Here is a 14,251-nt window from a genome sequence, read left to right as displayed (position 1 = left end):
GAGAAACCTATGAAAAATTGTATATATTTACTTGGGTCAAGGATGTAAAAGATATTCTTGGCCAACCAGATGTAACAGTTGAACACTATACAGAAATGTAATTAAGAAGCAGAGAGCACTGTATGATCTCCAGCACAGGTCTTCAGGTAGCAAAAAAAACAAATCAAAACAATAATAATAATAATAATAATAATAATAATAATAATAATACAAAAAAATGACATAACCAGAAATCCCTGCATGTCATTAATTTCTGCCACTGATCTGCTGTGACCTTGGGCATGTCACGCTGCCTGGCCCTGCTCCATCTTACCCGAACATATCGTGAGACTTGTATAACGGACATTTTCCCAACACGTATTTACACAGTGCCCTACAGAATGGGACTGTAAACTCAACCAGGATATATAAAAACAACTTCAGAATAAAATAACAGTATAGATGTATAATTTTACATAAATCAGGATTTAAATATATTTCACCTTTGTAAGAATGACACCAACAATATATATTTATAAATAATGAATTGGTTATTATGTATTTTTTAACTTATGCTAAAAGGAAACCTTTTTTAAAACAGATAGGCTAACTGGAAGTTACCCAGGGGTTGCTCAGTCACAGTATAGGACTACTTTAAATTATCCTTCAGACATTTCAGCAGAAGTGAAATAGCAGGTGCAGCTTCTCACGATGCAGAGTTAAGTCCACGTGACAGTTTGCATCATTCTTGTTCACGAATTTTAGAGCGCCAATACAATGGACACAGATTGTCAAAAAATTTGGTGAGACAATGCTACCACTGTAAAAATAATTATTCTTCTTAAAAAGTCCTAATTTTAAATATTACTTACTTATTGTGACGTATTACTACCAATTAGACTGTAACAACTCACATGTAGTGTTCATAAATACCTACTAATTATATGTAGAAATAAGGTTGCCCAAAACAAGTCTCTGGGGGACGGGGAAGAGGACAATTTAATGTGGCTAATAAAAGCCACCATTCCTTCTGCTAGAGCACTACTGAGCTAAATGGGCCCTTTGGTATATAACTAAAAAATTTAGACCAACTTAAAATATATTTTAAGAGATAAATATTTGGATGAAATGTCATACATGTTTAAGAAAAAAAAAAAGTGAAAACTGCCAAACACCTCGTTCTAAATACTGTACTGTCTTTGTTGAAACAGTCCGATTTTCAAGCTGTCAGAGTTGTATTAAATTAAATGCTTGGACAAGAAAAACGTTTTACAAAAATTTATTGCAACCATCAAACACTTAAAAGGCATTCTGCATGAAATACACTATTAATTTCTTAATAAACAAAACTACTGCAAGTATATTAAACAGTACCATTTAAAAGATCAGAAGGACCAATAATAGATTAATTACACAACAGAAGATGAAAGCATACAGCACTGTATGTCATATTATGACCCACTTGGATATGGCATTTTGGCAAAGATGATTTCCAGACTATTAATATTCATGTCATGCACATCCAAAGGTATGCAAACAACAGAACATCTAAACTAGCGACTCGCAAACATGAGCGTTCCCACACTACAAATACCCAGTAGGTGCGATGTGCCATCTTTGGCCTGGAAGAAAATAGGCAACTTCTCTGAATAGTAAGTAAACTATTTAAACACTTTGTGTTGAGAAAACAGAAAAACAAGCTTTTAACTTCTTGAAATTGATGTTCCATCTTTTTACATGTTATAGATCTGATTTTGGTGCCAAGTACAATGTGTGATGAATGGAAAATTCGTTTGCAGTTACAAGTTAACATGTCTGAAGGCTGACAAAACTGTTTATTGACAGAATACCTCTCCATCTCATTTATATTAAAAATATTCCCTAAATAAAAACTTCAACAAAGATTCAGCTTAAAAACAAAGTACAGAAACGGATTTTTAAACCCTAAATTCATATTACTGATTTGCTTGTTAGCAATTGGGTTAATTGATTTTCCAATATAGCTCTTAAACTAATAATAAAGATGTGTCGGCAACATTTGTATGGTAAACACTGAACTTTGACAAAAGTGTATTGGCTTATTTATCAACCAGAAACACTTAAGAAACAAACAAAAATGAAAAAAAGAAGGAAAAACAAAATCAAAACAGGACTGAAATTAAAGTGTAATTTAAAAAAAAATTCCTGTTACCAACATTTATGTGTTCTGCTTAACACCCTGTGCTGTCAAGTCCCTAAAAAGCATCTTTCTTTAAAAGTTTAATTATTTGATTAAATTTCATGACTTAAAACAAGCAAGAACTACATCAGCAGCAACACTCTGATGCCAAACTGAGGTCCATAAAGGATATACAACAGTGTTTTTAAAATTTACTTCAGCCACAGATCAAAACATACAACTCTGTGAAACAAAGATACCACGTTGTAAACCAGTAAGGCTCAGAAGCAGAAAAAGACTCCACCAGCAACTGTGCAAAGCTGTGAAGCTGGTCCCACACATGCTATACGACAAAAAAAAAAAATCAGTTTCTGAAATACTGTATAAAAATCTGTCGAACAACTCTTCAGTCTAACTACAATAACTTCCAAAAAGAAACTGCGGCTCGTAATCGAGCAATACTTTGTGTTGTGCATTCGCTCATTAGGAAATGAAGCTTTTACATTTTCTAGCCAGGCAAACTTTGATAACTACAATGGCACTGGTAAAATACGACATGTCTTGACTAACTATATCTTACACAGATTCATTTTTATTGAACTTGAAACTGAAGCAATACATAAAAGCCAGAACTCTGAAAATAATCTATGCAAAGACTTAAAATTTATGTGTAATTAGTCTCTTCGATACCAGTTGAGCCTATGCACAGTGCTTGTAGAATCAGGGCCTTAACTATCACATTAGCCACTTCAGGCATTCTTTAGTGGATTAAAACTCAGTTTAATTAACAGCTGAAAATATCTAATACTGTTTTCTCCACATTTGTGTTTTCTCTTTATTGAGAAAAGGTGTTTCAATTAAAAAAGCACATCACGTAACAGTAATAACCAAGTTCAATCTGAAAATATTTTAGCACTGCATATTGCACAGATGCAAATTTTCACCTTCTATTCATATAACTAGCTCAAATTCACATTTATCAGAAGTAGGTCTTTACCTGCCTGAACGAAACACTCGTCACAAACCTCACACTTTCAGTGGGAACATAAAATGGACAGTGCTGCAGTGCATTTATAACACACCCTACGCAAGGTGTGTTAGGTAACACTTCTAAGTACTTTCTTTGCATTTCTGGATTTTGGCCTCTGTTTTCTGGCCCCTTGTTCAAACTTGCGGGAAGCCCGTGAGCGAGTCTTTACAAGGCAGGCAGTCGTGGTTTTTACAACCTGCTTGCTCTTCCGTTGCGCCGGTTTGCGCCCACGCCTAGGGTGTGTTATAATCTTTTTTAAGTCCTTACAGATGGTATCATACCTATTCTCAGGATCGTCATCATCATCATCTTCCTCCTCCTCCATTGGAACAGTCCTTGATTTAGTCTCTCCCTCATCTCCTGGGGGAGGAAGGGGAAACAAAAAACCAGAAAACACGAACACTTAATACAGGTAAAATCAGCAACAAACTCAGCACACAAACTACTGTCTCCGTCAAGAATCCCCATACAACAATAGCTTGGTAATACCATCACTTCTCTACTGGCAAACAGAAAAGCCAGTTACCTATCTTGACATACAAAAATACCTATTTTTATTAACAAAAGTATCTACTTTTTCAAGCAGCACTTTTATCCACGTTATGCTTGCTACTACACACAACTTGCAATTCTTTCCTTTTTATGCACTGTGAAATTTGGTTTTTTTACACCAAAACATACAGAGACTGAACACTTCAGATTCAGAAATTAAGTTTCCTAAGAAGTTACTAGCTCCATTTCAGAAGCTCCACTACTGAACTTGTGTAAATTGAGAAGAAGGCCCAAGCAAATACATTACAGAATCACTTACAAAACTTACAAGGTACCCTGCTGCCATTAAGAAGTACTTGAGAACAGTAATCCTTGCCTATTTCTGCTTTCAGAGTATCAAATACAATGCGTGTACATTGCTGTGTATATGCTTGCAAACTACACGTGCTCCCCTTACTGCAAATACCAAAACTCAGCTGTGCTACGTGGATATGGACTCCCAGGGAAAGCACATCAAAATCAACAGCGTGGGACACGTAATAGCAAAAGAGGCAGGATACCTGCCTCTAAGCTCCTCCGCACTCTCCGAGCTGAACTTAGAGGAATTCAGGTTGTTTCTAGCACGCTCCCAGACATTTCCCTTTTCTTTTCTCTCGTTCTTCCGACTCACATGCAAGTAAGCCAAATCTGCTAGTTAGTAAACTTAAGCTTAGGAAAAGAGGCCTCAAAATCCTAATGAATGAGATCCCCTCATTCATCATTTCTACTGTGTATTTTCTACCTGTGGGGAGTGGACCAAAACCAGGCTGCAAGAGACTCGCTCCAAGCTGTTTCAACGTACACTTGCCCTGGAATTACCACTAGCCAGATGTCTGACAGGACTGCGTGTGAGGTCATCACAGCAAAGTTCCTCACTCTTGGGCTCAGCTAAACAGAAGTATCCTGTTGGTTAAATCAGATTCTAAGTCTCATTCAATGATCCTCACCTCCATCCGGGGAAAGGTGATGGAGCAGCTTATCCTGGAGGCCATCATCAAACAAGTGGAAGAAAAGAAGGTTATCAGGAGTAGTCAGCATGGATTCACCAAGGGGAAATCATGCCTGACCAATCTAATAGCTTTCTACGATGACATGACTGGCTGGGTAGACAAAGGGAGAGCCGTGGATGTTGTCTACCTTGACTTCAGCAAGGCTTTCGACACAGTCTCCCATTATATCCTCCTAGGGAAGCTGAGGAAGTGTGGGTTGGATGAGTGGTCGGTGAAGTGGATAGAGAACTGGCTGAATGGCAGAACTCAGAGGGTTGTCATCAGCGGCGCTGAGTCTAGTTGGAGGCTGGTGACAAGTGGTGTCCCCCAGGGGTCAGTACTGGGCCCAGTCTTGTTTAACTTCTTCATCAACGACCTGGATGAAGAGTTAGAATGTACCCTCAGCAAGTTTGCTGATGACACCAAACTGGGAGGTGTGGTAGATACACTGGAAGGCTGTGCTGCCATTCAGCGTGACCTGGATAGGCTGGAAAGTTGGGCAGAGAGGAACCTGATGAGGTTCAACAAAGGCAAATGCAGGGTCCTGCACCTGGGGAGGAACAACCCCATGCACCAGTACAGGCTTGGGGTAGACCTGCTGGAGAGGAGCTCTGTGGAGAGGGACCTGGGTGTCCTGGTGGACGACAGGTTAACCATGAGCCAGCAGTGTGCCCTGGCTGCCAAGAAAGCCAATGGGATCCTGGGGTGCATCAAGAAGAGTGTGGCCAGCAGGACGAGAGAGGTTCTCCTTCCCCTCTACACTGCCCTGGTGAGGCCTCATCTGGAGTACTCTGTCCAGTTCTGGGCTCCCCAGTTCAAGAAAGATGAAGAGCTACTGGAGAGAGTCCAGCGGAGGGCTACAAGGATGATGAGGGGACTGGAACATCTCCCCTATGAGGAGAGGCTGAGGGAGCTGGGCTTGTTCAGCCTGAACAAGAGAAGGCTGAGAGGGGACCTAATAAATGCTTATAAATATCTGCAGGGTGGGGGTCAGGAGGATGGGGCCAAGCTCTTTTCAGTGGTGCCCAGTGACAGGACAAGGGGCAACGGGCACAAACTGAAGCAGAGGAAGTTCCGTCTGAACATGAGGAAGAACTTCTTCCCTCTGAGGGTGACGGAGCCTTGGCCCAGGCTGCCCAGGGAGGCTGTGGAGTCTCCTTCTCTGGAGATATTCAAGACCCGCCTGGACAAGGTCCCGTGCAGCCTGCTGTAGGTGACCCTGCTTCGGCAGGAGGGTTGGACTGGGTGACCCACAGAGGTCCCTTCCAACCCCTACTATTCTGTGATTCTGTGATCCAACTACATAGCTTCTTCAGACACAGAAATTTATTCACCTACTAAGCCAAAAGCAGAATGAAGAGAATGAAGAGAAAGGGCAAGGTTGCCTTCTCTTAAGATAACATAACAATGGCAGATTCTCATAGAATCGTACAATAACTGAGGTTGGAAGAGATCTCTGGGCATAATCTCCTCCAGCTCCATACTCAACGCAGAGCTAACTCCAAAGTGAGGTCAGTTTTCCCAAGGCCTTGACCAGTCAAGTTTTCAGTATTTCTTAGGACAGGGATTCCAGAATTTCACAGGGCAACCAGTTTCAGGCTTTGACCATCCTCAGTGTAAAGCACTTTTTCCTAGTATCTAGAATCACTGAATCACAGAATGGTTTGGGTTGGAAGGGACCTTTAGAGGCCATCTAGCCTGACCCCCCTGCAGTGAGCAGGGACATCTTCAACTTGATCATGTTACACAGAGCCCTGTCCAACCTGACCTTGAATGGTCCTAGGGATAGGGCCTCCACTATGTCTCTGCGCAACCTGTGCCAGCGTTTCACCACCCTAAACAGAGTTCTCCTTGCCAAAGCCTGTATCCATGGCCTCTTATCCTTTCGTCATGCATCTGGCTCAGCCTTCTCTATAACTACCCATTAGGTGATAAGAAAACAGCAATTAAGACTCCCCATTTTTAGCATCCTCTCTCCAGGCTAAACCAACCCACTTCTCTCTCAGTCTAACTCTACTGTCAATTACCCCACATCACCACCTCGTTTTTCCAATTCGTACACTGTTAACCATCTCTCCCATCTGATTAATTATGCAGTCTTTACACTTCTGACTTGCAAATCAAAAACACTCTCAATGCCTCAGACACCTTCTGATATATTACATCCAGCTTTTTCCTCCTGGGTCATTTCAATACCAAGTCCATGAACATACACTGCACAGCAGCAATTTTATTTTTAAAGTATTTTTCTTTGGTGGTCCAGCAATGCTGAGAACTGTTGCATAAGGGTTACTTTCACTGAGTATCATCAATTGTCTATCTACAGGCAGTGTTTCCACAGCCATGGCAGCTACCACACGCAAGACACTAACAACCCTCTAAAAAACTAAACTGCAGGAAAACTTAGGGAAAAAGTGTGCCAGCATCAAGCTGGGAGGAAAAAGGAAGAACATTATGTTTAATTTAAAATCTGTGTGTTTTGTTTCATGGTGGGTGTTTTTCTTGTTTTGGGTTGGTTTTTTTTAAGAAACTACAAACAAGAATCATCTCATTTTTGCATTTAGTGTCTACCTACAAGGGCTTTTTGGGAAAGCCAAAATGCAACTATGTCCCTTCTTCTATCTTCATAAACACATTGCTGTTTTATTCATACTTAATGTGAAAACTGCTCTTCCTTTTTACGTGCTTTAAAACCAGGTGTTCAAATTCAGCAGTTCTGAATTTCTTTCTAACTTCCTAACAACCCGGAAGTAGTTCTATCTTAGCAAGAACTATTAACCCTGCTATGAAAACAGTAAGTGATGACAGATTTCTGTTAACTGACACCAGCTGCTCTAAGGCTACATGGATCTCATGAGGCACAAAGATCACTTACTTGATTTTTCAAATATATACCAGAATAGCACAAGTCTTCAGAGTCATCTCTAGTTTATCACCATGAACTGACAAATCCGAGTTCACGAGATACTGCTTACAACCAGTTTCTGCTAAATAGTACCTGGGCAGCCAAAGAGAGGAACAGGCTTTTGCAAGCTGTGCTGCGAGGCAATCCCTGCTGGAATTACAGACTGTAGATTCTCAAACCTCGCCATTTACAGCAACATCCTTTTTTCCACAAGTGACAAGCTCCACAAATTGAAACGGGTGCTTCCACACCATCATCAGAAACCCTAACTGGCTGCAAATACTTAAACGTGTAATTACCTGCTTATGAATATTTTCACTTCTAGCTTATTAAATGTTACCCAAATCTCAAAACCTTTCTCTATTAATGAGTTAGTAATACATGGAGATGAACATCTTTTGCACACCTGATGACTGACAAAATCCTGTACCAGCAGACAGTATTAAGTTTTCAGTCACTGGCATAATTTTCTGCTCATCACTGCTTCCATCACCTGTTGAATTCTGTTCATCATTTTCTTCCTTATCAGATGAGGAAGAGGATGTGAAAACCATCTTCTTTTTTGCCACCTTCTTTTTTAAGTTACTCTTTTTACTTTCTTTTATTGACCCTCTTTTAATCTTTTTCTTACTGTCTTCGTAAGACTCCTCATCAGAAGAGGACAATGAATCATCCTGTTCTTTCTTGGAAATTTTCTTTTTGTGATTTATTTTTTTCTTTTCTTTAGTTTGTTTTTTGCTCTGCACAGCATTGTCAGAAAAACTCTCATCTTTTAGGGGAGATTTCTCAGCATCAGAGGATAAATCAAGCTGGACTCTTTTCGACATTCTCTCTCTTAAATTCCTCCTTTTCCTTTCTTTAAACACTTGTTCATCTTTAGTTTTGTCATTTTCAGACGAATTGCAACTTCCTTTCTCTGGAGATGACTTATCAACATCGGAAGAGGAATCATCTTGTTCTTTCTTGTAAGTTTTCTTTTTCAGTCTTTCAGATTTCTTTGCTTTGCTTTCTGATCCTTTTTTATTCTTGAACCTGTCTTTTGAAGAATCAAAATCATGCTCTTTCTTTGCAGATTTCTCAGTACTCTCCGAAGAGGAATCCTGCTGTGCCTTTTTCTTTTTCAAATCCTTGCTCTTCTTAACTTCAGTTAGCTCTACACCTTTAGGACAACTCTCCTCTTTCTCCAGTAAAGACTTCTCAGCATCAGAAGACTCATTGTGCTCTACCTTCACAGTTTTTTCCTTCAAGTCTCTGTTTATCCTTTCCTTAGCAGCTGACCCCTTACCAATTCTTTTATCTTTAGCAGAATGATTAATCTCCTTCTCCGGGGAAGACTTCTCAGCATCGTCATCTTCAGAAGACTTCTCTCTCTGCTTCTTCACATTTATCTTTCTCTTACTACTCACTTTTTTCCTCTGCTCTTCTCCAGAGGAATCATAACTATCTTCTTTTCGTGAGTATTTTTTCTTAGATTTTTTTGCAGACTCAATTTTACTCAAAATTTTTATTTCTTTTTCTAGCTCAGAATCATAGTTCGAAGAATCTGAATAGTTTTGTCGTTTCTTTTTAGCAACAGCGGAATTTTTAGCCGATTTGCCTCTTTTAGCATCTAAATCTGAACCAGAACTGGAACTTTTTCTTTTTCGCTTTCCGTTTTCATCCTTTACTGGTTGATTCTTTAGAAAATTTAAAGTCTTCTGATCATTTGTTGGCACCTCATTATTGCTATCAATATCTGAAGAACTGTGACTCATCATAGCTACTTCTTTAAGAACAGCTGGCATCTCATCAGAATCTGAGCTATGATCTAATACATATGGTTTTTTTGACTTAGAAAGTTTATTAGGGCTAGGACCATTAACCGTACTGTCAGAAGAATTTCTTTTATCATTTTTCCTCCTTGGTTGTTTTGATGATTTTCTCTTACAGTTTTCACTACATGTGTCATTGCTATCTTCTTCCGAATTAGACGTTAAAGGACTGATGTCTGCTTGGCGCCTCAGAGGTGTGGTCTTCACACGCGGCGATCTCCTGAGATCAGATTCCTCTACAACTGAGATGGTTTCATTCTCTGTGGAAGGTTCACTGCCAGCATGATGATTTTGTTTTACAGAATCACAGTTTTCTGCTCTAGATATCACATTGACATCCTTACTTCCCTTTTCTACATTGCTGTCTTGATCTTCAGCTTTAACTGTAGACTCCGACAGGGAAACAGGAGTCAATTTTACAACCAGTTCTTTTGTGCCTTTAGCCGACGATTTTAACTTAGTACCGCCTTTGGTATCTTTCATAGAAGTGTTCAATTTTACATTTGTATTTAGAGTCTCATGATCTGCTCCTGTATTTCTGCTGTCTTGCTCATCTGACGTAACCTGAATCTCCATAGCAGATTCTAGAGTCTCAAAAATATCTTCAGGAACAGACGAGGGAATGGACACTATATCCATGTCTAAAGCCTCTGTACTGTTAGGTTCATATTGAGGTTCTTCACTTCTGCCAGACCTTTTATCTTCACCAGAACTACGCTTGTTATCCATTTGTTCTGTTGCTGGAACACTTTGATCCATAGCCTCACTGTCAGGCTGTTCCGACACAACTTTTTTCTGTGTCTTTACAGTGTCATCCTCTTTTAATGTCACGTGTTCGTTTCCTTCATCTGTTCTCACCTCATTTTTTTCTGATCTAATATCAGTTTTTTTCTCTTTGGTATTTTTATCTTTGATTTTAATATTGAAAGCTTGAATCTCCAGGTTCAGACCTTCTTCTAGTGCCAGATGAGCTTTTTTCATGTCATTCAACACAGATTTAAAAGCTTTTAGCTGACAAAGTTGCACAGTTGGGCTTATTTCTACATTTTCTGTAGCGTTTTTCAAAAAGCTTACAAAGCTAGAATTCAGATTTGCTGTAGTTTCAACCAGCTTTTTTGTTTTCTTCAGCAAGTCTTTTGGCACCATTAGTGCTTTATAAGAATATGTTACTGAACCTGAATATGAATCATCTAGTTTTTTTTCTTCACCATTACAATTTGAATTATTTCTCTTTGGAGAAAACTTGACTGTATGGTCATACATTTTACTTTTTTCACTTTCAACTCTGATCTTTTTTTTGTTTTGTTGCAGTAACTGTTCTAAATTTTCAAAGACACTGTCACATGCAGTGACCAAGTCCAACAAAGGCTCTGGATGGCAAATATAGCAGTGCCACTGGTTATTTTCATCCAGTATAGTTGATAGCTCCTTTCGACCCAGGTTGCGCAAAATGCACTTTTTACAGAAGGCGTTATGGCAAAAGTCACAGCAAATCAAATTTCCACCTTCAGCACACCACCTGAAACGAGACGTAAGAAATGTTAAGAGTCTCATATCCACATCAACACGGTGACAAATTCGAGTTCACATATTTTTCACTATTTGATAAAGAATTCGCATTTTAAAACTTCAGGTGATGAACAGATATCCATTAATTGAAAAATTATAAAAAGCATGACTGAAAAGCATTCAACTGAGAATTGAAAAGTCAGAAAATCAAAGCATTAGATTAACAGTTCACAAAGCGGAAGCAGTCAGTAAAATCCAAACACAATTTCAGCACCAATTTTAAATAAGAGAAAAAAAACTAATTACGTTTCTTCCAAGAATTAATACACAAAAAAGTGATTTCTTATATTGTACAGCAAAACACATTAGCTTAAGTCTTTCTAGCCTTAACTGGTATGTTACTACTGCAGGCACGTATCAAAAAGAAAAAAAGAAATGTTTTTTGGTCTATGTCTATATTGCAGCCTTTGATGAAGACCTGAAAAGTGGCAGGCAAGTAAGCTCACAGGCATCACAGACCACACAGTCTTGACTGGATTACACATTTACCTATTTGACCTAGGGTCAGAGAAGTACTTTAGAATTTCCAAAGTGGGAGATGCATCTGGAAAAGTAAGTTTCTGTGGCTCAGAAGGTTCAGAATGCCAGATTTTATCCCCACCTTTGAAGCGGCGTGTTCTTCAGTTGGAAATGTGATATCTTACAAGTGTTTGCTACTGGATTTCTTTATAAAATGTTCTCCTGTTAATTACTAAAACAACAATCCAGTATTGACACAAACCCTGAGCTTGAGCACTTCTTGGTGAGAAAGAATTGTTGATTAAGCTCTTACGTGCTGATCTTTATTTGTCAATCGTTTCATTATTGCAAGAACAAAACAAAACAAAAGAGCTGTGAGTGTTCTTTCAGTTTTTGCACACTTACCTACACTGTTCATCCATTCCATCTGAATCACGGCTAATGTCATCGCTCATGTAATACTTGTAGCAAGTCTGTAAAGAAAGAGATAAGACAAGGAATTTTTTATTAAACCTCAGCTGCACTTCAGTAATCCATATGGTTTCAGCATGCATTAGAAGCAAGCCACTGAAAACAGCAGCTGCAAGGTCTTCAGCATTCTAACCCTTATTCTAAAAAACATTTTCCATAGATACAACAGGTCCTAAACCATGATTCCTTATTTAGATGGCTCGAGGTTTATTTGAAAATTAAATAGGCTTTTGTTTGATGGCTGCGTATTTGCATATTTTAGAACATCAACTGAATGTTTCTCTTCAGATCTGTAAGTTTTTTCCATCTATTTGCTAGGTAAATCAACACCACATCTTCCGCAACACAATTAATCCTACATAAATTACATTTTTCAGCTGTATGCTCCTTATGTTAGCAATCAATCCTATAAAGCTTTAAATAAAAAGGTCTTCAGTATTTATCCTGATGTCAACATCCAAGGCTTGAATTTCCACATGCAAACCAATCATTTGCATTGAAAAACTGTTAATAGTAAGAAAAAGAATACACAGAACTCAGCTAGTAGTAGCAGTGGATTCAGCTGCTGAATTCTTTAAACCAAGTTTTGAAGGTGTGGGGTTTTTTGCCAGTTGCTAGTAAAGAAAGTTCTCCCAGCCTTGAAGCTCTACTTTGAATAGGGACTGATACAAGCTGTTAGCTAAGTTCTGTCCCTTTAGCCAGTGAATCAGTGAATTCAGAACCCAGAAGAGGCTTCCACACCTGGATGAAGAGTTAGAGTGTACCCTCAGCAAGTCTGCTGATGACACAAAGCTGGGACGAGGGGTGGATACACTAGCAGCCTGTGCTGCCATTCAGCGTGACCTGGATAGGCTGGAGAGTTGGGCGCAGAGGCATCTGATGAAGTTCAAAAAGGGCAAGTGCAGGGTCCTGCACCTGGGGAGGAACAACCCCATGCACCAGTACAGGCTGGGGCGGACCTGCTGGAGAGCAGCTCTGCGGAGAGGGACTTGGGTGTGCTGGTGAACAACAGGTTAACCATGAGCCAGCAGTGTGCCCTGGTTGCCAAGAAGGCCAATGGGATCCTGGGGTGCATCAAGAAGAGTGTGGCCAGCAGGTCGAGGGAGGTTCTCCTTCCCCTCTACTCTGCCCTGGTAAGGCCCCATCTGGAGTGCTGTGTCCAGTTCTGGGCTCCCCAGTTCAAGAAAGATGAGGAGCTACCGGAGAGAGTCCAGCGGAGGGCTACAAGGATGACTGGAGCATCTCTCCTCCGAGGAAAGGCTGAGGGAGCTGGGCTTGTTCAGCCTGAACAAGAGAAGGCTGAGAGGGGACCTTAGAAATGCTGATAAATATCTGAAGGGTGGGTGTCAGGAGGACGGGGCCAGAATCTTTCCAGTGGTGCCCAGCGACAGGACAAGGGGCAACGAGCACAAACTGAAGCAGAGGAAGCTCCAGCTGAACATGAGGAAGAACTTCTTCCCTCTGAGGGTGACGGAGCCCTGGAACAGGCTGCCCAGGGAGGCTGTGGAGTCTCCTTCTCTGGAGATATTCCAGACCTGCCTGGACGCGGTGCTGTGCAGCCTGCTCTAGGTGACCCTGCTTGGGCAGGGGGTTGGACTGGGTGACCCACAGGGGTCCCTTCCAATCCCGACCATCCTATGATTCTATGATTCCACACCCGACTTTAGAATGACAATGCCCTTTTACCTGGAACAGAGTTATACACCTGTTCAACTAAACTAAACAAACAAAACCAAACAACAGAAAATCCCATTAAAAGCTGATGTTTAGACAGTCGATGGAACATTTATCGTCAAAGGAAAACAGCTTCTGAAATCTGGGACTGTTTACCTAAGCAGGAGAAAAGTAAGGAAAGAACTAGGCACAGAAACTAATGGAAGATGCAGGGTATGCAGCTCAGGGACTTCCATTCCTCTCTCTCACATTAACATAAGACCATGCTCGGTTAAGTAAAGATACAGAAAATTTATGGGAAACAACACGTGATATAATTATCTAGCAGAGCTCACAGTCAAGAGCTGGTATTGAACCCAACACTCTAAACAAGTTTCAAAAATGAAGTGGGTAACTTGCATGCATCGCAGAACATGTACAGCTACATGTTCAGGACTTTCAAATCTAGGAATGAGAGTTAGGACTCCAGTGCAGATTGAAAACAGTCATCTTCTAAGCCAATTTTTCTAAAGCATATTTTATAAAAGAAACAAGCCAAAATGAATAGAAGAAATGAGCCAGAACACCAGGCTAGACGGACATGCCTGATATTATGTCAGCTGACTATGTAATATTAATTGGGAATTGGAGAAGCAGAAGGAGGGAAGAGAAGGGGAACACTAAATGTGTATTGTA

At 40.1% G+C, this 14,251-nt stretch overlaps 1 protein-coding gene across 2 annotated transcripts in view; it reads right to left on the bottom strand.

Annotated features, from left to right (window-relative positions):
- The window catches only part of ATRX (ATRX chromatin remodeler), an 86,715-nt gene that overhangs the window by 47,032 nt on the left and 25,432 nt on the right, over positions 1-14,251 (bottom strand). Inside the window, exons 8-10 of one of the 2 annotated variants that reach the window (XM_075435910.1) lie at positions 11,837-11,904; positions 7,999-10,922; positions 3,449-3,527 (exon numbers count right to left, since the gene is read on the bottom strand). In XM_075435910.1, coding sequence (XP_075292025.1) covers positions 3,449-3,527; positions 7,999-10,922; positions 11,837-11,904 — 3,071 coding nt within the window. The remainder of the gene's footprint in view (positions 1-3,448; positions 3,528-7,998; positions 10,923-11,836; positions 11,905-14,251) is intronic. The other variant, XM_075435911.1, reaches the window with a different exon arrangement.

The sequence above is a fragment of the Opisthocomus hoazin genome, chromosome 14, assembly GCF_030867145.1.
Source record: "Opisthocomus hoazin isolate bOpiHoa1 chromosome 14, bOpiHoa1.hap1, whole genome shotgun sequence".
NCBI classification, from domain to species: Eukaryota; Metazoa; Chordata; class Aves; order Opisthocomiformes; family Opisthocomidae; genus Opisthocomus; species Opisthocomus hoazin.
Note: the sequence above shows the minus strand (reverse complement) of the source record. Positions and strands in the feature narration are given on the sequence as shown.